At 42.3% G+C, this 26,428-nt stretch overlaps 3 protein-coding genes across 5 annotated transcripts in view; all 3 read right to left on the bottom strand.

The window, feature by feature from the left end:
• The window catches only part of GRIP1 (glutamate receptor interacting protein 1), a 735,313-nt gene extending 718,914 nt beyond the window's left edge, over window positions 1-16,399 (bottom strand). For 2 of the 3 annotated variants that reach the window (XM_043887884.1, XM_043887918.1), the window contains exon 1: window positions 16,097-16,283. In XM_043887884.1, the coding sequence (XP_043743819.1) occupies window positions 16,097-16,154 (58 nt within the window). In that variant the 5' untranslated portion in view covers window positions 16,155-16,283. Of the gene's footprint in view, window positions 1-16,096 lie in introns of all 3 variants that reach the window. The other variant, XM_043887901.1, reaches the window with a different exon arrangement.
• Window positions 5,714-6,420, bottom strand: LOC122683959 (hydroxyacyl-thioester dehydratase type 2, mitochondrial-like). Its single transcript, XM_043887931.1, has one exon. It carries the CDS (start codon window positions 6,242-6,244, stop codon window positions 5,738-5,740), a length of 507 nt encoding a protein of 168 aa, XP_043743866.1. The 5' UTR covers window positions 6,245-6,420; the 3' UTR covers window positions 5,714-5,737.
• Window positions 5,780-7,241, bottom strand: LOC122683970 (ribonuclease P protein subunit p14-like). The gene has a single exon (XM_043887938.1). The coding sequence runs from the start codon at window positions 6,841-6,843 to the stop codon at window positions 6,364-6,366; it is 480 nt and encodes a 159-aa protein (XP_043743873.1). The 5' UTR covers window positions 6,844-7,241; the 3' UTR covers window positions 5,780-6,363.
• Window positions 16,400-26,428: the final 10,029 nt, after the last annotated feature.

Below are 26,428 nucleotides of genomic sequence, written 5' to 3'. Positions count from 1 at the left end.
TCCTCATCTGCCATCCTCCTTCTTCTTCAACCCAAAGGAGAGACTGGGAATGATACGGCTATTGTAGTCACCAAGTCGCATCCGACTTTTTTTGTGACCCTATGGACTTAGCCTGCCAGGCTCCTCTGTCCATGGGATTTCCCAGGCAAGAATACTGGAGTGGATTGTCACTTCTTTCTCCAGGGGATCTTCCCGACCACCCATGGATTGAACCCATGTCTTCTGTGGATTCCTTACTACTGAGCTACCAGGAAATACCTTATGGTACTAAAATTTTTCCTGGTTTCTCTTCCCCTAGAATCAAAATGCGTGAAGCTCAAACACAAACCCTGCAAGCAAAATGTAAATAGGAACATAACTACTCCATCATCTGAAAACCATTCCTCTTGCTTTCTCAGTATCACTGCCTTGGTGCCTCTATCCATTCAACATATATTTACTAAGCACCTACTGGGAGCCAAGTACTCTTCTGTGTGCTGGGGGTGGTGCAGTAACAAAACTCTGCCCTCAAAAGACACACGTATCCCATTGGTCATTGCAGCACTATTTGCAATAGCTAGGACATGGAAGCAACCTAGATGTCTGTCGACAGATGAACAGATAAAGAAGTTGTGGTACATGCATACAGTGGAATATTACTCAGCCATAAAAAGGAACACATTTGAGTCAGTTCTGATAAGGTGGATGAACCTAGAACCTATTATACAGAGTGAAGTGATTTAGAAAGAGAAAGATAAATATTATGTTCTAATGCACATATATGGAATCTAGAAAAATGGTTCTGAAGAATTTATGTACAGGTCAGCAATGGAGAAACAGACATAGAGAATAGATTTATGGACATGTGGAGAGGGGAGAAGAGGGTGAGATGTATGGAAAGAGTAACATGGAAACTTACATTACCATATGTAAAATAGATAGCCAACAGGAATTTGCTGTCTGGCTCAGGAAACTCAAACAGGGGCTCTGTATCAACCTACAGGGGTGGGATGGGGAGGGAGACGGGAGGGAGGGAGGTTCAGAAGGGAAGGGATATATGTACACCTATGGTTGATTCATGTTGAGGTTTGACAGAAAACAACGAAATTCTGTAAAGCAATCATCCTTCAGTAAAAACAAATTTTTGATGCTTTTGAACTGAGGTGTTGGAGAAGACTCTTGAGAGTCCCTTGAACTGCAAGGAGATCCAACTAGTCCATCTTAAAGGAGATCAGTCCTGGGTGTTCACTGGAAGGACTGATGCTGAAGCTGAAACTCCAATACTTTGACCACCTCAAGCCAAGAGTTGACTCATTGGAAAAGACCCTGATGCTGGGAGGGATTGGGGGCAGGAGGAGAAGGGGACGACAGAGGATGAGATGGCTGGATGGCATCACTGACTCGATGGGCATGAGTTTGAGTAAACTCCGGGAGTTGGTGATGGACAGGGAGGCCTGGAGTGCTGTGATTCATGGGGTTGCAAAGAGTCGGACACGACCGAGCGACTGAACTGAACTGAAAAATAAATTATATAATTAATTAATAACGAAAAAAAAAAAAACCCTGCCCTCAAGCGTGCTGGTCTCAGGATGGCTTTACAACAGTCTTAAGAATTAGTGAGCACTACGAAAAGTTTTTGGTTATGTGAGTTAGGTCTATTCATATTTACCAAATTAAAATTAAAAGGGAATATTTTTAAACATAAGAGTACACAAGTACACATTCCATTAGCTACCAGAATGAAGACGCTCATCACGTGTCACGGAACCTCTGAAAACTACTGTGCACTCACAAGAGCATTTAAGTCCAAGAGGCAACTAATATCTAAGTATTGTTATGGAAATAACAGTCTCTCTGAAAGTCTCCTAGGAACCCCCAGCGGTCACTGGGCCTCACTTTGAGATTTGCCATTCTGGGGTATGGCCATGTGGTGTATATCACAATTGAAAGAGAGGATACAGGACTGAAAAACGAAGAAACAAGGGACAATTTATGTGAATACTGAAATCCCAAGAATCATGCTAGAAGTAGGGTTGAACAAGTAATACTAAGCCTGGAGTTAATATGGTCAAAGACCACAGAAAGTAACAGCAACAAGGAGGAACCACGGTTTTGTGTGGTCTCACGGTGTGACGCTCAAAACTCAGGATTTTTAGAAAGGAGGGAGGAATGGTCTGGAAGAAGCAAAGAAGGACAAAGAGGACCTCTGCTCCTCTTCCAGGAGTGTGTGGGAGAAAACAGCCACCAAGTGAGAGGGTGCAGAGGAAGCTATGACTATGTCCTCTTCTGTTCAAAAGGAGCAGTTTTCAGACACCTAGAGATGAAATTCATAGGAACATTACCTAAACCACTGATTGATCTTCCGTTCCTGCCTGTTATGGACTGAATGTCTGTGATTCCTCCCCGTGCCCAACCTGCCAAGTCATATGTTGAAACCCCTTACCCAGAGTGTGACTGGAGCTGGAGATAGGGCACCCAAGGAAGTCATTAACATTAAACATGATCGTAAGAGTGGGGCCCTGACCCAACAGGATTAGTGTCCTTAAAGGAAGAAACAGTAGCGAGCTCTCTCCACCCCAGCCCCCTGATCTTATTCACACTTGAAGGGAAGGCCATAGGAGCACATCAGTGAGGATGCAGCCACTGGTGACACCAGAAGAAAGCTCTCACCAGCAACTGACCAAGCTGACAACGTGATAAGGACTTCTTGCCTCCAGAACTAAGTAAATGCATTTCTATGTGTTAAGCCTCCCAGCTTGTGGTGTTTTGTTATGGCAGCTCAAACAGACTAATACACTGCCCTCCTTCCTTTTTTGTTGACGGTATGAGCAACAGTGGCTGAGGGGGTAAGGATTTTGAGTAAATGCAGTCACTGAAGGCAGAGCCCAGATCACATTTGATAATTTTACATGACTGTTGGTGAAAAAACTAGGACTCCTTTTTGGTGGCAGGGTCCCTCCTAAAGGAGATCAGTCCTGGGTGTTCACTGGAAGGACTGATGCTGAAGCTGAAACTCCAATACTTTGGCCACCTCATGCGAAGAGTTAACTCATTGGAAAAGACCCTGATGCTGGGAGGGATGGGGGGCAGGAGGAGAAGGGGACAACAGAGGATGAGATGGTAGGATGGCATCACTGACTCGATGGACATGAGTTTGAGTAAACTCCAGGAGTTGGTGATGGACAGGGAGGCCTGGCGTGCTGCAATTCATGGTGTCGCAAAGAGTCGGACACGACTGAGCGACTGAACTGAAATGAACTGAAAGACAGACAGAGAGATAGACGGGGACAGAGATATATCTCAGCATTCAAATTCACTAAAAAGCCAGATGAGGTGCTTTCTTACTTCTCATAAGATGTGGCACTACAGGTGTCTGATTCCAACCTGGCAAATTTTCATTCTCTCAACTAAAATTATAGCGGGGGGAAAGTGAAATAGTTACCAAGAGACCAAATTTATATTCCCTTGTTCAAGGTTCTCATTTAGTAAAAAGATGCCCTGCACAATACAGAAAGTTATATATTTAAAAAGGAACACTTGAATTCATCTGAAAATCTAATTTTAAATGCCACTGTCTTTTAATCAACAAACCTGACCCTTGAGAAGAGGGCAAGGTAGACATCCTTATGATGATCAAAGTTCAGGACATTAGTGCATACATCCCAGTCTTTTTCAAAGGAACCTCTGAATACTGGGAACAAGAGAAATCCTAGCCAACAGAAGGGTACCAAGGAGAACTATTATTCACAAGTTACATTCAGGATACACAAACAAATAAATATCTATCACATTATTGTCTGAATATTTACCTACATTAATTTCTATTATTTTGCTGTTATTTTTAATGTGATAAGGTGAAAGCTACATTTACTAACCTTTTCTCAGATGATGAAGTGTACCTAAAAAAAGATATAAATTCTAATAGTTAATGCTGTCAAACTACAAAATTTTCATATTGTCTGCTATATTTAACAACTGTGAAATGAACACTTTACCAGTAAGACATATGTATTCATTAATTCTAACATTAATTCATATAAAAAGTCTTGACTATACCTAGTGATCTTTTCTAAAGATCTTTATTCAAAATACAAAGTAAATCTTTAAAATACATCAATATTTAACAGAAAATGCACATTGCAATTTCACGGCCAGCCATGAGAAGAAATGTGTCAGTTCTCACTTTCACATGTTTGCTGATGAAATACAAAGGGCAGATTTCTAATAAAACTATTAGGTGAGAAAAGTTTGTGTACAAGGTAGGCTGAGAGAAGGTATTGGTCAAAATTATTGCCAGCTTCAAGCTAAGTTACCTCTGGGTTATTAGACAGTTCTTCTTTATATGTTTAGATGTTGACATCAGAAGGTGTCAAGAATACCTGACATTCAGATCTTAGGGACAGGTGCCCACCTAACTACGGCCTACTGGACTCTCCCCCCTTATCTGTTATTCACCTCTCTGACTCCCATCCCTTCCAGTTTTAAGCTTTCAAGTCACTTAGGTCACTCCAGATATCTGGAACAGCAGAGAAAGAAGAAGAAAAGAGAATGGAGGGATAAAAGATCAGCTGGAAGTACTCACTCTCCTGCAAGGATTCAAGGCTCGTGACAAGTACAAGAAGAGAGAAAATCTGATGTCTGTTTAGCTTTGAGGACATTAGTGAATATTCTGACCAATGATCCTCATTGCCAGCATGAAGGTCCCTTCCTGGGCACAGGCAGAACTCAAGGTGGCACTGGAACAATACAGTATATATGCAGAAGGTGCCACAACACAGGCAAGGATGATGGTACATCCTAAGATTCCTCAAACTCCATAAAGTGTCAGGGGAGACTTCTCTGTTCTCTGGCTTCCAGGAGGGATACAGAAATGTTGGCAGGACTGCAACCTAGGTTGGGTTTTGACAGAAAGGTCACAAATTATAAGGATCTTACAACCAGACTCAATGGCAAGGTCCAGGAAGCCCAAATGAGCCACCAGAATGACATTCAAAGACCAAATGGGAACAATCTCACATCAGTGGATACCAGGACACAAAGCCCAGTCACCAAGCATGCCAACTCCAGGGCAGTGGGTGCAGGGAGGGTCACACAATGAATAAAATGTCCTTCACCCAGGGCCATGAGGATACTAAGCTTTCCTGCTCATTTAAACTCCATCTTGGAACGAGAAAGGGGAAACTCTTTAGAAATGAAACAATGAAAAAGCCTTTAAACTGAGATTAATGTGCTCTTAATGGACAAAGTCAGGTGTTTTCCATCTTCAGTAGGAATGAGATCTTGAAGGTAAAGTGAAAGCAGCTACAGAAAATAAATTATGTTTCATTTGTTCAGTTCAGTTCAGTCACTCAGTCATGTCCGACTCTTTGCAACCCCATGAACCTCAGCACGCCAGGCCTCCCTGTCCATCACCAACTCCCAGAGTCCACCCAAACTCATGTCCATTGAGTCGGTGATGCCATCCAACCATCTCATCCTCTGTTGTCCCCTTCTCCTCCTGCCCTCAATCCTTCCCAGCATCAGGGTCTTTTCCAATGAGTCAGCTCTTCACATGAGGTGGCCACGGTATTGGAGTTTCAGCTTCAGCATCAGTCCTTCCAGTGAACACCCAGGACTGATCTCCTTTAGGATGGACTGGTTGGATCTCCTTGCAGTCCAAGGGACTCTCAAGAGTCTTCTCCAGCACCACAGTTCAATTCTTCAGTGCTCAGCTTTCTTTTTTTTTTTTTGTCTGAATTTGTATCTTTAAAGACGTATTTCAGGATTTGGGAGCTTCTGGGACCATAACTTTAACCCAGCCTTCCATAACAGTCTTTTTACTTTCTAGTACGGAACACGATACTGCAATAATGGCAATGAACCGCTTCAGCTTTTTCACTTCTGCAGAAGCTAAAACAACTTCCCCAACATATAAAGGGGCTGGAAAGTTAATTTCCTGGGAAAGAAACACACAGCCTGGCCCTGGCATTTTAGTACCGAGGAGAGCTGAAATAAGTCCATTGATCAAAACTCCATGGACAATTGTCTTTCCAAATCTGGTGTGTTTTGCAAAATCTTCATCTAAGTGCAAAGGATTGACATCCCCTGTTAATTCTGAGAAGGTGGCCACATCCCTCTGAGTGAAGGCCCTCCTGAGCTCAGCCCGGTCTCCAACTCTGAGGTGCATGCGCTCTAAGGGCTGCCTGTTCAGCACTGCTTGGCTCAGGCAGACTCTCCTGTGAAGCCTACCCCACCAGAGGCGATGGTTGGACATTACTGGGAACATCTTCAGCACTCTCAAATTCCATCGACAGGAGTTTTTGGGCTGCTTCAGTCTCCAAGCATTATGCTGGCACCAAAAAGTACTTTTGAGAGTGAGGAATATTTTCTCAAATTGAAGATTACTCAATTCAATACTAGTTCCCTACTATTGCCAGATAATGCAAGGAGAAATGGAGAAACCTGAATCACTCTGAAAGCACAGTTCTTGCCTTTATAGGATCCTAACAGGGTCAGAGAGCTCCACAATTTGACAAGACCACTGCTGCATATCCTCAGGATGGCTGACAGGGTCTTCTCTTCATAGGTTAGAACGTCCAAAGGTAAGGCAGCATCAACCTCACCAAACAGGTCCTTCAGGGCTGAAATAAGCAGCTGTTTGAATTGTGCAGCGTTCAGGCCAACCCCACAATCTTGAAATTCTAGGCGGACTTTCATGTAGTGGTATTCAGAGGGATTTTTGTAAACAATTCTTTCATATGTGGTGGCTGGGGCTGGCATCTTTTTCCAGTGCTGATCACATCTACCATTCATTCTCCCCTGCTCAGTTCCTTCCACCACGCCGGCCTCCCCAGCTCCAGCTTTTTCCCTCCGGTCTCTGGACATCTCTCCTAGCTTTTCCACATGCTAGAAATAATCTTCCTCCAGATAGCCACGTGGCTCACTCCCTTGCCTCTTTCATGACTTTGTTCAATTTCAGCGCCCGATCTGTTCCAGTGGCATTTTTATCTAATGTCACCGCCCCGTGCCCCTGCTCTACTTTTTCCTCAAGGCATTCACCACCCTCCAACATTAACTGTTAAGTTCAGTTGTTCTTTATTTCAATTTCCCTCCTCAGCCCTACTAGAATATACGCTCCAAAAGTCTCCCAAAAACCTAAAGCAATACATCGCATACGGCAGGCATTCAATATATAATTTTGAGACGAAATCAGTTATTTTAAAAAAGAGAGAGAGAGCGCGCTCTCGATTCCCTACTGTTGGGCAGGTGAGGTCATTTTCAACTTTTTGACTAACTTCCGCCACTGATTTCGCGCCCGCCTCAGTGCTCAGCTCTCTTTATAGCCCAACTCTGACATCTATACATGACTACTGGAAAAACCATAGCTTTGACTAAACGGACCTTTGTTGGCAAAGTCATGTCTCTGCTTTTTAATATGCTGTCTAGGTTGGTCATAACTTTCCTTCCAAGGAGTAAGCATCTTTTAATTTCATGGATGCAGTCATCATCTGCAGTGATTTTGGACTCCAAAAACATAAAGTCTGCCACTGTTTCCCCATCTATTTGCCATGAAGTGATGGGACCAGATGCCATCATCTTTGTTTTCTGAATGTTAAGCTTTAAGCCAGCTTTCTCACTCTCCTCTTTCACTTTCATCAAGAGGCTTTTTAGTTCCTCTTCACTTTCTGCCATAAGGGTGGTGTCATCTGCATATCTGAGATTATTGCTATTTCTCCAGGCAATCTTGATTCCAGCTTGTGCTTCCTCCAGCCCAGCCTTTCTCATGATGTACTCTGCATATAAGTTAAATAAGCAGGGTGACAATAGACAGCCTTAATTTACCCCTTTTCCTATTTGGAACCAGTCTGTTGTTCCATGTCCAATTCTAACTGTTGCTTCCTGACCTGCATACAGGTTTCTCAAGAGGCAGGTCAAGTAGTCTGGTATGCCCATCTCTTTCAGAATTTTCCACAGTTTATTGTGATCCACACAGTCAAAGGCTTTGGCATAGTCAATAAAGCAGAAATAGATGTTTTTCTGGAACTCTCTTGCTTTTTTTATGATCCATCGGATGTTAGCAATTTGATGTCTAATTCCTCTGCCTTTTCTAAAACCAGCTTGAACATCTGGAAGTTCACGGTTCACATATTGCTGAAGCCTGGCTTAGAGAATTTTGAGCATTACTTTACTAGCGTGTGAGATGAGTGTAACTGTAGATCAGCCTAATACTATCACCAGCTACACTGCCAATACTGGGGCTTGCATTTAGGACCACAACAGCACAAAGGAGACCAATGAGAATGGAGGACTTCACAAGAAAATGATGTGCTCATGCCCAAAAAAGACCAGATGACATCAGACTCTTAAGACCAAATGTTCCATGGGAGTTTAACCAGAGAATAAGTGATGATACTATTTTCCATAGCAGCGAGTACCACACTCATACCACCAGAAGGAATTTTGTTCCAGGCAAATAATATCAAATGACATGAAATAAATGTTCATTTCAAAGACTGATTTTTTCAGGTTTTGTTTATATTTCACTTGTAAAAATCTATTTGGGTTTTGTGGTTGCATGAGAGTTATAAGCGTTAGGAGTTTACACATAGTTTTACATTAATACATATTTAAGTAATGTAACAGAAATAAAGTCTGCAGTGGAGGTCTGCAAGAATTTTCCCTTCCTTAAAAAGATTCCATGCACAATTTCAATTTGAGAAGTAATGGTGTCTTGGGCACTGTGTTACGGTCAGAAGCCTGGACGGGAGAGCAGCAGAAACTGAATAGGGAGGGGTAGCAAGGTGCAGTCAGCATCTGTACTAGACATTTCCAAGCCCAGTGGGGACAGAGGCTGTCTGGAAGAACTGTGCAGCCTATAAGCATGCATTGTAATTTAGTTACATCATTTGAGTTATTTTGTTATAAACGGGAGCCTAAGGGGGAACCTCATAACACTGTTGAACTTCATTGTGGGAGACTAAGAATTAAGATTTCTTTAATGAAAGTTTCCAGTTTATGAAACAGAACTTAGGCAAAGAATGCCTCCATCCAGAAATGGCCAACTAATAGATGTGATTTAACAATGTTAGTCTTTCAACAACTTCTTCCCTTTGTGATATAACCATGTAGCAATAATGGCTCTGACCCCATAACAACTTTTAGGAGGTCAGTATGCCAAGAACTGTCACTACTTTCAGATAAGAAAATGGAGGTTCAGAGGTGCAATCTGCGCCTAGACCAGATAAACAAGAACATGGCCAAGAGAGGACTTGAATCCACTTTCCTAATTTTGAGTCCAGTATCAGAAGTATTTTTAAACTTGATTCACAGAGAGTTGTGTTATTTTTAGAAAATAATAAGTTTTTTAAACCTCACCCAATTCTGTAAGATAATAACTACCACTTTTCTCTTTTTTGGTTAAAAAAATCATTTTAAATTCCAGATCAGTATTAGGAGATAAGTGGGCAGAATAATAATTATTTTTCCTTTAGGATTATATAGCATATGAATTTTACATGATTAGAAGAAAAATTACCACATATTAAACTATCATCATGACCCAGCCTGGCACCCAATCACTTTGGTGGTCCTCTATTTTTACATTATTCTACCAGATTAGATTTACATTTTCCCCCTCCTTTTACACAGACGGGAAAGGAGGGAGTTAAGGCAGGCAACATGTTGTGGAAGGAATACCAGGCTTTGTATCAAGATGCTGGGTCTCAAGCCACAACTGTGAATCTAATCACTACCTCCCACCAGAGACCTATGACCTCTGCATATCCCTGCATTCACCTGCTCACCAAGTCCTCCTTCTGAGAATCTCTGCATGGCCTGCAACAGGGCAGTAGCCTCCTACCTTATTCCCACCTCTCAAGCCCCTCCTTTTCCTCATCTTTCCTCTTTGCTACCTAGGTGACCTTTCTAAGATGCAAATCTGATCCCTTCACTTCTCTGTTGGAAAGCCTTCAAGTAACTTTTCATCTCCGGCTGGATACAATCTGAACTCTGCCACCTGGCATACAAAGACCTTCCAAATCTGGCCGTCTCTGGTCTTATCTTCTCCAACTCAGTTTCCCCACCTTGTCATGAAATACATATTCTTATTCTACAGTCCATATGCATGTTCATGTTCTATACTTCAGCCCCTTAAGAAACCAGTAGTGGTTCTTAGAATATTTCGTCTCATAATGCCTTGGAACACACCATGCCCCCTGCCTGAAATATCTGTCCTCACATCCCCTCCTAACCTTCTGAACTTTTCCCTTCCTTCAAGTCCTTTACCACCTCATCTGTGCCACATCCTTTGAGAGCATTCTAAGAAGTTTCACTCTTCCCACCTGCACTCAGCACATTCAACCCCTCTTCTCTGCTCCCCTAAGCATTAATCTGTACAGGAGATAGGCTATCATATCCATGACTCTATAACTATACTTAATAATCCCCTTGACAATGGGAACAATGATTCTTCTCATCCTCAGCACCCATCATGGAAGTCAGATGTCAATAAATGTTTTCTAAATGTATGATATGTGGCCTTGGGCACATCTGCCCCTACACCAGAGTTTCTTCTTTTTCATGAGAGGGTCAGACTAGAATATATCAAAGACCTTAGCCTCATAAAGCTCTGGTTTTAGCACAGCTTTTCACAAAACCCTGGACTTTCTTTATAAATGCTTTATGAAGTTTTTAAACAATAAAAACGTATCATTTCATCATCAGGACACCTTGAGATGTCAAGTTTACAGATCAATACCAAGATATCATAAAAAAGTAATACTGGGTGCCATTACTGAGCCTTGAATTATATACATGGAACTAACAGAAATTCACCTACTCTTGTTAATTTCAATTACTCCTCCCATGAGGTAGATGTTACCTGTCTTCATTTTAAAGAAGAGAACACAACGAACTTTGAGAAGTAAAAGATCACAGAGCTAGGACGCACTGAAATGACTTTAAACTTACTGCTGTTTGACTTCAAATATCTTGTTCCCCACCACTTTGCTGGGTGAGGCGAAGGAATCTAATCGAGGACACTAGCCTTGTCTCCACATTCTACTCAACAACTGATTTGGTGCTTAACGTTTAATCACTGTTGAAATGAAAGGCAGTAAGAAATTCAATCAGGAACATTTTAATCAGCAGATGTACTTAAAGAACGTTAACTTTCCCGTGAAACTGACAAAACACCCTTTGGCAACTAACCTGTCTAAACAAGTAGATGTCATGAATACGGAATCTTGTATCAATAGATTTTTATGTTTACATTTAGGACACCTTTCAGTTTAAGAAGAAATAAACTTTGTTAAAAGATAAAACATGAAGTTTCAACTCAGGTTTTACTCTTGTGTTTGAACAGCATTCTCTGTTAGACGTGTTACTTTGTATTACTGCTCTTCTTATATTTTGTATTACTAAACTACCACTGTAATTTACCTGAAAATAAACTGATCAATTCCTAAATGCCTTAAACCATCAGTCATCACACAGCATTTAATAGTCATTTTAAAACCCATGATATTCAATTCTCAATATCCTCTGCCAAGTTAACTTGATACTTTTTTCTTCATGAAAAACCAAACAGGCTGCAACAGAAGAAAGCATTATCTAAGTCTCTTTGGCCACTTGGCCTTCTGATACATACCAGACTAAGAGTTCAGATGGATGGCTTTAATTAAATAAAATGCTGGCAAACTAGCAAATGCACGGTGGTTATTAACAATATAGTATTAAGAGTTTCCTTGTTCATCAGTTAGGAAAAGTACCTAATTCCTGTTCATTCTTGCCTTCATGGCAAACACTCTGAAAAAAAAAGAAAACTATGTAATATTTCAAGTCCTGCAGGGAAAAGCCATTCATTTACATGACTTTAAGTTTAATCAAATAATTCCACTTAGAAATATGTTGGCATGCCAATCCTTACAGTTACAGTTAGCAAACCTATCTAGCAAAGTCAGTTTGTCAAAAGTCCAAAATATACTTTGGAAGCTTTTCCACAGTATATATACCTATAAAACTCTTCTTGTGGATTCTTAATGAAGTATTTGGTGGCAGTTTATTAAAATTCAGTCCAAAAAACCCGTAAGACATTATAATGTTAATATAATGCTAACAACTGTATCTTAGGAAATGTAACAATTTCTTTTTCAAATTATCTTCTTTTTAGAAACTGATGTCCTAAGTCTTGGCTTTGTCACTTTAGGCAAATTTTTTCATTCTCTGGGCATCAATTTCTCCCACTTACAGAGGAAGTTATAATACCTACCTTACTGGCATATAGTAAGGACTGTACCAAATAACGCTCATGAAATGTCAAACACAGTGCTCAATGCATGGCAGACTCTCTGTCCATTTTGATTTCTTCTCTTTTCCCCATGCCACTCCCCAATCAAAAATCAAATTTCAAATTGGACTTTTTACTAAGCGGGTTATGTGGGGTAGGGTCACCAGATCTCCTTGTGATATGGAAGGTGAAACAAACCAAAGATGTAACGAAGGCACACTACATAAGGCCCCTGTGCTTTCACGTGGATATTTTATAAAAACTAATTCTTTAGGTCCAAAATGATCCAGATATTCTCATCAGACAAGACAGAAGCAAAACCCCAGACACAATCATTCCTACAAATGTTCAAAGAGAAATTCTCAGGTTCACTTGTAGACCTTCAAACTTTAAGAGAAGCACAGAAAGGCAAGGGGGAAAGGAGCTATACAAAATGCACGCATTTTTCCCTGGAGAATGCTGTACACACACACACACACACACACACACACTTACTAACCAAGTCCACACAAATCAGAAGGGAAGCTACGAGGCAAAAGAAAGGCATCATTAATTACTGAGGCACCTACTCCTTCACACTGAGATTTTCCTTCACAACTATATTCCTATTACAGATGATCAGCTAATAAGTAGATTAAAACAAAGAATAAATTAATTTAATTTGATTGGAAGGAATATTCAATAGAACAGGTTTCAGAATCATTTCTCCTCTCCTAAAACATTTACCCAAAGTGTATTAGGCGGTTTCTTAAAGGATTGGGTTTATCAGCTCAGGCAGAAAATCGGGGGGAGGACAGAGAAATGTGTCTTGAATTTTAATAGTAACGTGGGTGAATTTTTACCGTACATGGGTGAATCTTAACATGTCATTTTGGAAGTGACTGCATTTACTGCAACAACCCATATGTTACAGTTTCTCTGCTCAGCACTGCATGCAGTAGCAATAGTTCACTCAGTATCATTTTGACAGAGGCATTCAAGATGAACCCAAGTTATGAATGGTGTGTAGGGATGGCTTGAAATTAAAGAGATTGGTCAAACCTCTCTTTGATGTGGCAATACCAAGAGGCAGCTTCCCTAAATCTTTGAATTGAGATTAGCATTTTTTTTTCAAGAATAATGCTAAAAAATACATGTTCAAGTATGTGGTCCTTAAAGAAGCCAGCAGTCTGTATTAATTTGCATTAAGTTTCAGAAAGAGATTTAGCTAAATAAAATCTACAGGAAAAAATGTTATGCTAGAGTAGTCTCCATAATGGATTTTAGAATGTTTAAACGTAAATTGGAGTTGGGGGCCAGGGAAATGAGGAAAGAACAATGGTTCTATGAGCACAACCAACCTTAGAATTTAAAGATTCTAGAAATCGACTTTTTAGTCAATGTTATTCTCAGACAAAATTTAAAATGTATTTGTTTCCTCCACGCTCATTATTTTCCTAAGCAACCTGATAGTTTAATATTTCTGTTTATATTTGACAAGAACCTAATTCAACACTGTTTGAATCACTTAAAAAGAAAAAAGCTAAATACAATCTGATTTAAAATTCAAATAGAAAACTGCTCATTATTTTACAATAAAATTATTTCAAAAGGCTATGTCATCTCAAGCAACGTCCTCTGACATTTGCATTAGAAATCATGTAGGCAGCTCAGCTCGTTCAAATACACACACACACACACACACACACACACACACACACACACACACACACACACACACACACACACACACACACCCCAACTGAAACACAAACATCAGGTGGGAGATTTTAAAAGAAACAAAACACACATATTTGTACATTTCTGATGAAGCAGGACCTCAAAAAGAAATGCCACAACCAAACAAAAACAATACTAATTAGAAAAGCATCACATAATATAAGCAAGAAGTAAGAAACATTTCAAGTGAAAAAGACACCAAGTAACAAAAGGTCCCTGTTTTCTCCCACTGGAGAAGATAAGTCAGAATATCCAGTCTGACTTCCATTGTTATGTTCTGGAGGAAATTCAGTCTTATCTCCACCAAGCAGACTGAGGTGATCATCTTTCAAAGTTACCACGTATTTCTAAAAGGCATACAAGTACATTTTGTCACAATCCAAAAATCGACCCATTTCAGCATTCTGATAAACCTTGCTGGCAGCACTGCGATGGTTTTTTAGCAAGGGAATACATTTAACACCAAGTGCCCTGACTTTTAGTTCATAGCCCAGGCACTCCATGCCCGACAGAAGGCTCTCATTAGCGCTTTTAGCGGGTTATAAATTGTTGGTACTACTATTTGCACCTTTTAAGATACGATCCACGAAGGGGAAAAGCAGAGGTGTTTCTAAAGCAGGGGTGTCTTTTTGAGTGGATGAACAGTAAGTTCAGTCACCAGAATGTGTGCTGGAAAATGAATGCATCTCTAATCTCGAATAAGGAAGTGGTTAAACGGGGATGAATTCCCTGAGTCATTAAACAGGATATAAACCAAAGACAGGTTATGCCACCTAGAGAAAAACTGAAAAGCGTACATTCATTCTTCAGTAGTAGGCATTCTTTCCAAAGCTTGAAACTTTTGGCATGACCAATAACCAAAACACCCTCCATACCCACTCATCACTCAGCTGGCTTCAGCTCCACTGACCACTCTGCCTTCTCCACTCACCAGATCGCAACTCCCACCTGCCCTCCCCGCCCACCCACCCAAGCAGCTTCATCTAACCTCAGCACGGACGGCTGCACAGCCCTTGAGGACCCGGCATCCTGAAACCCTTCCAATCCTAAAGCATTTTCCTCGAAGCAGTGCAGGCCAGGGTGAGAGGAGCCGAGGAATAAAGCCTGTGGACCATGCCAGCCATCCGCCCGCTGGATGCTAACACAGCCGCGGCGCACACCCCCTCTAGCCCCCGGGGGCTAGAGGAAATTCTGGTACATCATATCCAGGTTACCGAGCTGAACTCCCCAGCCGACCTCCGCACAATCCAAACACTATGAAATGACCTCAACAGAACCGAGCCTTGAACGTGGGCAAAGGCCTTCAACTTTCCTCCGCCGCAAGCCACTTAAAAGCAACGTGCCCAGTACACTTCCCAGACTGAAGCACAAAAGGTCTCCAGGCCAGCTGGCACGGAGAGCCGCCTTTTACGAAGAAAATAGACAGCAATTATGAAAAGCCCGCAGTCCTGCGCTATGAACTTGACAGCCGGGGATTGCGCTGGGGCATAACTCTCACCTCCGAGGCATCACTCCCAGCCCCGGACCCTCAGCCTCGGGGGGCAGCTTTCCCCCTCTCGCCCTTCCCCTGCGGAGACATGCGGCAGCGCCCACTTTCCGCCCTGAAGCTCTTCCTCCTCTCCTTGCTGAATTCCCCAGCAACTTTGGGCTTGGCAGTACCGTCAAAGCCCCCAGCCATAGGCCGGGACACCGCCGAGGCGGTCGCGGCCGCGAGGAGGAAAGTTTGAGAAGTCACTTCAAGCACCGCAGGACCGCCCCCCTCCCTGCTCAGCACCCAGCTCACCGACGCCCGCCCGGGGCTCCACGTGCGAGCGGGCCCAGGAGAAGCTCTCCAGGTCCCCACAAGTCCTCTCCAGAAAAAAAAAATCTTTGCACAAACGAAAAGTTCCCTGTTGCAGCACCTCTTTCTTCCCTCTTCCCCCTACCCCCGGCACTCCACACCCCCTCCCCCCATAAAAAAATCTATAGAGTTCGCAAGCCGCCGCCCGGACTCGCCCGCGGCCCACGAGGGCGCGGCGCCCCTCCCCCGTCCTCCGCGGACAGGAGGGAGGGAGCCCGGGGAGAGGGAGGCACCGGGGCGGCCCCCGGCCCAGACCCCCTCCCCGGCCCTCCTGGCCCGATCGCCCCGCTCACCTCTCTCCTGCTCTTCCGCCTGCAAGCAGATGGGGATATTCTTCTTCCACCCCGGCATGGTGCCTGCTCCCGGCGCTCGCTCTCCGGCTCGCTCCTCCTCGCCCGCCTGCTCTCCGTCTCCGGGGCCGGCCGAGTCACCCCGCGCCTCCCCGCTCGCCCTCCCGGGCTGGCCGCGGCGCTCTCGGGACTGTTCAGCGGGGCTGGGGCGCCGAGGCGGCTCCCGGACGCATCGAGGCGGCGCCGCGCGCCCCGCGCTCGCCGCAAACTCGCCGGCGGCTCCGGGTGGCGGGGGCCGGGCCGGGCAGAAGGGGCTGCAGCCGCGGTGGCCGCGGTGTGGCCGGGAGGCCGGGCCGGGCCGGGGGCGGGGGCGCGTGCAGGCCGAGAGCGGGGACTGCAGAGCCCCCGGGAGGTGGGCGCGGGCGGTGGGAGTGGGCTCGCGCTGCCGCCTCTGTCCCCTCCTCCTCCTCCTTCTTCCCCTTCCTTGTCTCTCCGCCGCCAGCAGGTGGGATTCGGAGCCGACGCCGCCGCCGCCGCTGCACAAAGCTCCGCGGGCGGCAGGGACTGAGGCTGCAGGCTCCCCGGGCGCCTGGCGGCGGAGCCTCCCCCGAGACGCGCGCGAGGCGAGCGGGCACGGAGGGGGCGCGCGCGCTCACACCCTCCGCGCCCCGGGCGGCCGGCCTGCCAGGTACCGAGCTGGCGCCCAGCCGCGGCTGCCGAGCCCGCGCCGCGCCTCCTCCCAAAACCCAAACCGGCGGCTCCACCGGCTCGGGCGACGACCTCGCTGAAGTAGGGGGCAGTGTCTCTGCCTCTAGTCCCTCCTCCCGCCGCTCTCCCCCCGCCCGTGCGGTCGCCCCCTCCCCCAAGTTGAGACTTTTCAGCTCCAGATTCGCTAACTTTGCCCTCGACTAAGAGAAATCGCAACTTTCGGATGGTCAGCGCCCGGCCCGGAATACATTTTCTGCTGGGGTGGGAAGGATGTGAATAGAGAACCTCTTTTGTTTTAAATGAAGCCGGGAGATGTAATCGCAGTCTTTAAGTATCAGAAGGATTTTATGAACAGGTTTTATGATTAGTTTCTTCCCCTGGTCACAGGCTCATAGAATATCCGTGCACAGAATGAATTACGGCGGAGGGGGCAGCTTTACGGTAGAACCTGGAAGATTCCGCCCAGACTTGGGGGCGCTGGCTTGTGATTTCAAAAGGGTAGTGCTAGGGAGGGGCTGCTGATGGTCTTTCTGATGCCACTTGGCAATTGTCTGTCCTGCAGGGTTAGGACATCCATCTGCCCCGAGGCTGGGGTTCTGGCTAGATAACACCTAAGCCTTCACCTCCTGAGTGTCTGATGGGGACTGAAGAATTCGGGGCCCCTGAGGCTGTAACTACTGGTTTGTAGTTGGAGACCAACCACTGCACTGCTTAGGACTCTTTCTGCCGTGCAGTTTATTTTGGCCTCCGAAGGAACTGCAGTTTGTCCTCCCAAATTGAGGACGTTGGCTCTCAACAGACTTCTCTCTCTCTCCTCGGAGACATAATAATACAGCCAGAGGAAGGTAATAACCACAAAAGATAGAAAGAATCTTTTTTCCCCTGCCGCTGCATAAGCAGTCTTATCAAGCTGGGATGTTTGCTCCTGCTGCTGCCCCTTGGCTGGGTGGCTGTCTGTCATTACAGAACTGCCAAGCTGCCAAAGACAAGTGGCTGTCATTCCTAAACAAAGGAGAGGCCCAGGCCCAGGCACCTCAATGAGTAATGGAATTGAAGGGCCAAAGACGACCAGAGTCAAACCATCCCTGGGGTTATCAGTAGAAATCCTGTCTGAGCTGCTCAAATCTTCCTTCCAGACTCTTTGAGAAGTAAAATCCAGAAAATCAATATGAATGTCGCACCTGTCACCCTTAAATGACCGACTCTCCATCCTGAAATTAACAAGATTCCTTGGGTAGTTTCGTCTTGTCCTACTCTTGTTTCAAGATCGAGGCTCAGCAGTCTTCTGTGAAGAACAGCATTTGTCATGGATTTTCCCAAAGAGACAATGGAAAAGGAAATGGCAACCCACTCCACTATGCTTGCCTGAAAAATCCTGTGGACAGAGGAGCTTGGTGGGCGATAGCCCATGGGGTTGCAAAGAGTCGGACACGGCTCAGGAACTAAACAACAAAAGGGAAAGCCCTAACCAGAACTGCAAGTCTGTACTCAGGCAAAGACTTAGGTTTTGACGACATAGAAATGACTACAGCATTGGCATGCTTGCTTTGTGTTTTAATTGCATGTTATATAGCATGTTATATGTATGTGGTTGCTCTAACAAGCATAATTCCAGAAGACATACTCAATAAGGTAGGGACTAAACCATAGTCATATTGCAATCAGTGGTGCAGTTATCCCCCCAAGATGAGTGATAGATTACAGTTGCTAGGGAGTTCCAGCTCACAACTGTTAACATAATAGTATTTTAAATGAGATAGACAAAATTCCTACTGTGTGTTAGACTCCGAGCTAAAAGCTAGAGATATAAGAGGAAATTGATGTTTAGTAATGGAAGATCAAATTCATACATTTTCCTGTGTTTTAGGTGTCAGCTATTACTTCACAGATTATACAACTGAGACTGGCAAAGAAGCTCGTAAGAATGGATTCATATCTTCCCCAACCTCAAAGTATTTATTGTCTCAACTCATATTCAACAATATCCAGTGCCTTGTATCATCTTTGTATGTACATCTAAGTCATCAATTGGGCTCTAAACTCTGCAGGGGGAAATAGGGCTTTTCTCTTTGCATCTCCAGAGCCAGTGATGGTAATGTCTCAGTCAATGATGGTAGATGATGATGGCATTTAACCTCACTTGGGCTACCCTCAGCATGTTATCTAAGGAAAATAGGCCTTAACACTATGAAATCACTTGGTAATTTCAAACCAAAAAAAAAAAAAAAAAAAAAAACTAAATCATTTAAGGCTTGAGGCTGATATATTTGGTTCCATTGCCCAAAGCCACATCATATTCAAAGCATTATATTTAAAAACCTACTCCAAGGAAGTTGCAGTGTTATTGGGACCTTTATGGAAAAGATATCTACCAACCAATAGGACATATTATTTTTCTCCTTTTCTAAATTTGAAAATCAGACTTCAACTACAACTTTGGGTTGGCCAGAAAGTCCATTTGGATTTTTCTGTACGATACTGTGGAAAAACATGAACGAACCGTTTGGCCAACCCAGTACAGCTGCATTGCCTGTTTCTAGACATCAGCTCATTTAAATTAAGAATTTATGCTCCTTTTCTGAACATAATTTCTTCCAAGTTATCTATGCACTTTCAATAGCTTTGCAGTCTGCGTTTACAGAAATCAAAGCTTAAATTAATTGTTTTACCTTGACTGGTACACAGTTGAATGCACAGTCCATAGGACACACTCCTAAACATGGCCTCAGTTGATCTACTATTTTTCTGTTTACAATTTTCAAAGTAAAGTGGAGAAGAGACGTGTTCTCCTACTACTAGTGCCTCCCTCACCTGGTAGGAAAGAAAAACAACCTGTAAGCCAAAGGCTTTAATTTGACTGTTTAATCACCATTTCAAGCTTCTGTGGATGCACTCAGTTCATTAAAGAAATTTGGAAATGTGCGTGATGGAGAGAGTACACAGCTGCCCCTTCTGTTTGCTTTGTGCTCTGACAAGTGAGCTTCCAGTCTCCTGCTCACAGGGCCTTTCACACTAACAGAGTGTTATGACTTCTTGGGACTGAATTTCATGAGCTTGAGGAGTCCCCCAGGAGATGTAAAACCCCAGCTGCTATTTTGGATTGGCTCCAGGGCCTAAAAACAGCCACAATATATTTTTTTAATCGTGCATTGACTTTTACGAACACAAACGCTGCATGCTAAACAGCCACCTGAAAGTTTCGATACTGCTACCAGAATGCAGCAATTCTTTTCTGTTGCATGCAGTGAATTTGAAAACTCTTTTTAACACCTGCTATGCACTCCTAGTGGGTACCGAGGATTCTTTTAGATGTTAACTCACTTTTAGCTGCAAAACCCTCTTTGAACATTTAAAATGAAAGAGGAAGCTTCCTTGGCTAGTTTATCTTCCTAGGGAAAAAAACAGGGCAGAAAGCAAACAGAATGAATCCAAGTGGTTTTACTATGAAATCTTCAATTAGGAGAACGTTACGGGGAAAGGGGAAATGGGCAAGAAGCCACAGCTCTAACATGAGTAACTTAAGTAAGGCACATGTGAAAGCCAAATCAAAGTTCGTTCACGAAAAACTTTAGAGTGTATTTTTAAATGACAGCATGGGGCTCAGTGGTTGGAACTATTAAGTCGTTAATCTTATGTGTCTCCTTGACTAGACTATTGGATGCCCAGATATTTGGTCAAACATTATTCCAGGTATGTCTGTGAGTGTGTTTTGGATGAGGTTAATGTTTAAATCCATGGACTGAGTAAAGCAGATGGCCCTCATCTAATCAGCTGAAGGCCTGAATAGACAAAAAGGCTGACCATCCCCAGAGTAAGAGAGAATTCCCTCCCACCTGACATTCTTTGAAGAAGGACATCAGATTTTTCCTATCCTTGGACTCAGACTGAAACTTCACCTGTTTCTGGATCTCAAGCCTCCCAGTCACTGGACAGGAATTGCACCATTGGTTCTTCTGGTCCTCAGGCCTTTGGACTCAGACCGGAACTATAGCATCAGCTCTCCTTGGTCACCAACTTGCTATCTGCACGTCTTGGGACTTGTCGCCTTCCCTAAGTACATAAGCCACTTCCTTAGACTAAATCTGTTTATAAACACACACATACAGAGATATATACACAGAGACACACATACAAACACACAGACACATAAACACACACACATACCCACATACTTACACACACACACACACACACATATACCCTACGATTCTGTTTCTCTGGAGAAACCTAATACAGAGATCTAGGTTCAACTCTTACCTCTACCACATAATAGCTCTATAACTCAGGGCAATTTATGTAACCTCTGTGTTCCTGCATGTTTGAAATGTAATACCTATATGGCAGTGTGATGGTGAGGATTAAATGAGCTGGTACTTAGACATTTAGCCCAGTACTTAAAATGTAGTTAACTGTAGTTGGAAAAATAGGAATACATTGGTTAAAAAAGAAGTTATGGAAAGCAAACTCTTGAGATTTGTGGGCTTGGCTTCAAAAAGTACAAGAACTCTCTAAAATGGTATGTAAATTTTTGTATGTATGTTTATGATTCCACCCTCCCACACCTCCTTGCCACACATGCACATACACACTTGGGGATACAATACCGTCTATAGTTCCTATCAAGTTCTCACAGGAATGTATAATCCAAAGAGAGAATAAAGGTCCCTGAAAAGAATGAGAAGAAGACTCCATAATAGAATTAACTTTTGGTTTTGCTAAAGAAAAGCACTGATCCAAAAGAGATTCTTCTTCCTAAATTCGCTTTAGGATTATGACACTCAAACTCCCACCTTTCTCTTTCCCTTTGCATTCAAACTTTTCACAAAGTCATCCATACTGCTGACACCCAAGTTTGCAGTTCTGATTCACTCCTAAACTAATTCCAATTTCTCTCTGAAAAAAGGCATGATCATCATTTCAGGCCCGTAGGGCGAAAACCAGAGGAACATGTGACTCCATCCCAAATCCCTAGCTGGTTAACAAGTTCTTTCAAATCTACCTTTGAAATTATTCTTGGATCTCTCTCCTTCCTTTCCATAAACATTGCCCTGATTCTTGCCATTATTATCTCTCAACTGGACAATCCCCACAGTCTCCTTCGCAGTTACTTCTTCAGCCTCTCCTTGCTCCAAATAACACTGCTACCAACTTTGTGGTTTCCCTTTGAGTAAAATGACCTACTTTCTTTCTGCTGTCTCAAGTCTTCCAACAATTCTTCATATCTATTTCAGTTTGTCTTCAGCCACAACTGCTCCCCACATGTGCTTGTCCTTCCTTCCTTCCTTTCTCCTTTCCTCTCTTCCCTCCCTCCCCTCCTTCCTTTCTTGAACTGCCCCCAGTAGCCTTCTCTTCTTTGCATCACTTCCATTCCCTAAACATTTCATCTGCTTCCAAACTTTTATATCTTTGCTCATTAGAACTAAAACAGGTTGAGTTTTTGAGACTAAGAGAAGTTGCCTTACAACTAGTATGTGCTGTGGACATAGTTTGAACCCGGGGGTATTGGGCCCTTGAGTTTATGATCTTTCCACCCACCATGTAACTATGCACCTTAATTTCAACTCAAAGCAATATTGTTTATAACTTTCAAGGTCCACTCATATTCTACTTCTTCTTTGGATCTTGATTTCTCTAAGTTCCCAACCCCCTTGTACTATCATATTTTCCTGGTAATAGTGTTTATTTGCAAGTTATGTTGTGTAAGTCTAATCTATCTTATTGTACTCTAAGTTTTTATAGGGAAGTATATGTTAGGCAAGTTGATTCTGGAGTAAAGTAGTCCAGGTTCAAATCCATCTGTGTGGTTCTTGGTAATTACTTGCTTCTCCCTGCCTTTTTTTCCTTATCTATAAAATAAAAATAATAATAAAACCAATTTCATATTGTTGTTGGCTGGATTAAATGAGTTAGTACGTGTGAAGCATTTAGACCTGTACTTGGCATAAAGGAAGACTCTAATAAATTTCCATTGTTATTATTATCATTATAGGGTGAGAAATGTGGCTTATTCTTCTTGGCATTGCTGCAAGCATCAAATATTACACCTCGTAGTATGTACCCAAAGGATACTTGCTGAAAGGATGAATGTTAAAAGTAGCTTTCATTTCCTAAATAAATCTCCAATGATCATGAAGACAAGGACCATAAATGTGCCAGTAATGGAAATTTTACTTATTTCAACAAGGCTTGACAATATTTCTAGAAGAAAGTTTTTAGGTCAGAATGGAGAATAATGAATTTTTATTATTTTTACTATTATTATGAAAAAAAAGTCAACATATGTAATCTAATGGAGGACTAGACATAAATAAGCATTTCATCAAGAAAATTAAATAGATTCGTCCTACCTTCATGACAAAAATCTTCTAATAATAAATTCAGGTTTAGCCCCCTGAGTATCTAAAAAATTAGAGCAGTGAGGTGATTAAGGAAACTGCAGAGGGAAAATTAAAGTAGCTAGCATTAAAAAAAAAGGTAGCTAGCTACATCTAGTATAATTTGGCTAAGTGATAACTAAGAGCTCTCTTGGTTAAAATTCTTGGACTTAGGAAAGGAGTGAGAGTTGGACCATAAAGAAATCTGAACACCGAAGAATTGATGCTTTTGAACTGTGGTGTTGGAGAAAACTCGAGAGTCCCTTGGACTGCATGGAGATCTAACCAGTCCATCCTAAAGGAAATCATTCCTGAATATTCATTGGAAGGACTGATGCTGAAGCTAAAGCTCCAATACTTTGGCCACCTGATGTGAAGAACTGACTCATTGGAAAAGACCCTGATGCTGGGAAAGATTGAAGGCAGGAGGAGAAAGGGATGACGGAGGATGAGATGGTTGGATGGCATCACCGACTCGATGGACATGAGTTTGAGTAAACTCCCGGAGTTGATGATGGGCAGGGAAGCCTGGTGCGACCATGGGGTCGCAAAGAGTTGGACATGACTGAACGACTGAACTGGAAAGGAGTAAATACCAAAACGAGAAAGAAATTATCACGCTGGCAGGTGATAAGTAAAAATAAAAGAAATGTAAGGAAAGGGTAGGTTGATCAAGAGGCAAGATTTAACTTGTACATACTGCTGGTGAATAGAGAATAGCAGTGGTTAGCAAACGCTGTGTGCCTGCATAGTCTAGTTGTTAGCGTACAGATTGATACAGTCGTTTTAGAAAGTAATTTGACAATGTATAGGAAGTGCAAACTGCATATCATTGTGCCTGGTTAGGCAAACTTAGAACTCTGTCTTAGGAAATTATCAAAGATGTGGACAAAGGTTTACAGTCAAAGATGTTTATCATATTTTAATTTATGATAGCAAAAAAAATCAGAGAGATCCTGAATGTGCAATAATAAGGAATTGTTTACATAAATTATATTGAATGCTGTATAGCTCTTAAATATCATTAATTTTTTTAAAAGATCATTAATTTAAAAGGTAGCAATAAGTTCTAATGATATAAAGTTCAGCAAAAAAGGTTGCATATACCATATTTTATAGATTCTAAGAAGCATATGTGTGCTCAGTTGCTTATTCATGTCTGACTCTTTGCAACCTCATGGACTCTTTGCAACCTGGGAGGCTCCTCTGTCCATGGAATTTTCCCGGCAAGAATACTGGAGTGGGTTGCCATTTCATACTCCAGGGAATCTTCCTGACCCAGGGATTGAACCCATGTCTCTTGCGTCTCCTGCATTGGCAGGCAGACTCTTTATCATTGAGCCAACAAAGAAGCCCTCTAAGATGCATAGTTTTTTTGTATTTTTACATATCTAAATCATTGCGTTTCTGAAAGTTTCATTGCTTGTACATGTATATTAAAACTTTCAGCTAGGGGATACCAACTTAAAGGCATGTTCTAGAAACAATAGAACAGTTTCAAAAAAATGCTGCATCACCAATAGCCTAGCAGAAACAGACGATAACTGTGTAAAAAAAATACAAATATTAAAAAGTCTGAATCACAGGGTGAATCATGAGTAGATGTTTGAATATTAAAAAGTTTTAAAATACCTAGCCAATCAATTTCACTTTTTTTTTTAATTTCACTTATTTTTATTCATGTAAGCTCAAAATATTTGATAGAAACCTATGTCTAGAGGATTTTTTCAACAAGTATAAAATAATAATCCTAAGTCGTCAAGCATTGCGTCATATTATCAGCAATTTTTCTTGTCTCTTAATAGTACGTAAAATAGATGTCCTTATAATAGGTGACCTACTAAATTAATGAAAAATAATACTTACATATACTGTAAATCTAGCTTTTTTAGAGGAGACGAGCTATGTCAAAATATGTTCTCTCTGGCTATTAGCATTATTCTGTGAATTTTATTCTCTTTTTATACATTTTTATTTTTTTCTAAATGGCAATATTACATTTTAAATAGGGAAATCTTAGTAAATACTATTTTAAAAAACAATGATGAAAGCAAATTGTTGAAGACAAAATTGTTTCTCCAGTTACTCTGGAATTGTAGTATCTATTAGCAGTTCTGTAGTAAATAAGCCAAAAAATTGAATTTGAGAAGTTTGGGTTTCATTTTCTCTTCTGCCAGCCTAGCCATTTACAAACAGTTTGAGTTTTCTAGAATTTTCCTATTCTCATGTGTAAGAAATACGCAATAATGCTCACTCACCTACTTCAAAGTAACAGGGAGTGAACATCCAGAATGAAACAAATAGATTATATCATAATTGAAGTGAGGCCTAGCAAAGAACATGAACAAAGCATTTTGTGAAGGCAAATCTAGCTCTCCTTTAAGTTATCACTAAGCAGCATCCGTCTCTGCACTGGCTGTGGGGTCCAGACCATCCAATCTACTGAAATCCCCAGGAACACCAACCTCAGATCAGTTTCTGTCTGATGTACCAAAAGACATTAAAAAAAAAAAAAAAATGCCCCGTAGGGATTTGCAAGCTTATTTATTTTTACAACCTGAAAATTTTAGTCTCAGCGTTGAATGCAAAGTGCCTGACACATATGTATTATGCATGTATGAGCATTTGTTTATATTCTCTTTGACTTTTAAAAATCTGTTCAATGAGCCTTTTTATTCCATACTTATTATATACGATGTTTCATTAAGATCCATGGATAGAGTCGCTCCTAGTTTATATTTACATTATTTAAGCCCTGCAAGTGATATTTGCTACTGGTTATGTAAATGGAAAATAACTTCCGAGATTTATGATGTGATTTTCCTTCTTGTGCTTGGAGACTGGCTTGCCTCCTGACTTTTATTTACGCCCTGAATGATAATCAGCCCTTCCTTTTGCCCACCTACAAAGTAGCCTGAGCTTTAAGAGACAGTGTGACTGGAAATGAACGCTGGGGTAGACGTAACTGCACTTAGCTCAGAATGACAATAGCTTCCTCCTAGAAACCATGAGGCAGTTCAGCTTCCAAGAAGAAATACCAGCCTGCTTTCTGGAAGTGAAGGAGCACGAAGTCCCAGAGCTTGACCTAGAAGCTACCCAAGCCCTGTATTTGCAGTCAGCCCTAGGGGACTTCAGAAAGGGCCTTTACTCTGGAAATGCTTATAGATGATTAAATGGCAGACAGAGGAAGTGTTTTAGATTCTGAAGGAGCAATAGATTAGGTGAGCACCAAAAAATGGGCCTGTCTACAGCC

Source organism: Cervus elaphus, chromosome 3 (genome assembly GCF_910594005.1).
Source record: "Cervus elaphus chromosome 3, mCerEla1.1, whole genome shotgun sequence".
In the NCBI taxonomy this organism is placed as follows: Eukaryota; Metazoa; Chordata; class Mammalia; order Artiodactyla; family Cervidae; genus Cervus; species Cervus elaphus.
Note: the sequence above shows the minus strand (reverse complement) of the source record. Positions and strands in the feature narration are given on the sequence as shown.

What these genes read in the sequence shown, in the direction of transcription:
- LOC122683959 (XM_043887931.1), bottom strand. Translation starts at nt 6,244, where the DNA reads ATGTTCCCAGTAATGTCCAACCATCGCCTCTGGTGGGGTAGGCTTCAC.
- LOC122683970 (XM_043887938.1), bottom strand. Translation starts at nt 6,843, where the DNA reads ATGTCCAGAGACCGGAGGGAAAAAGCTGGAGCTGGGGAGGCCGGCGTG.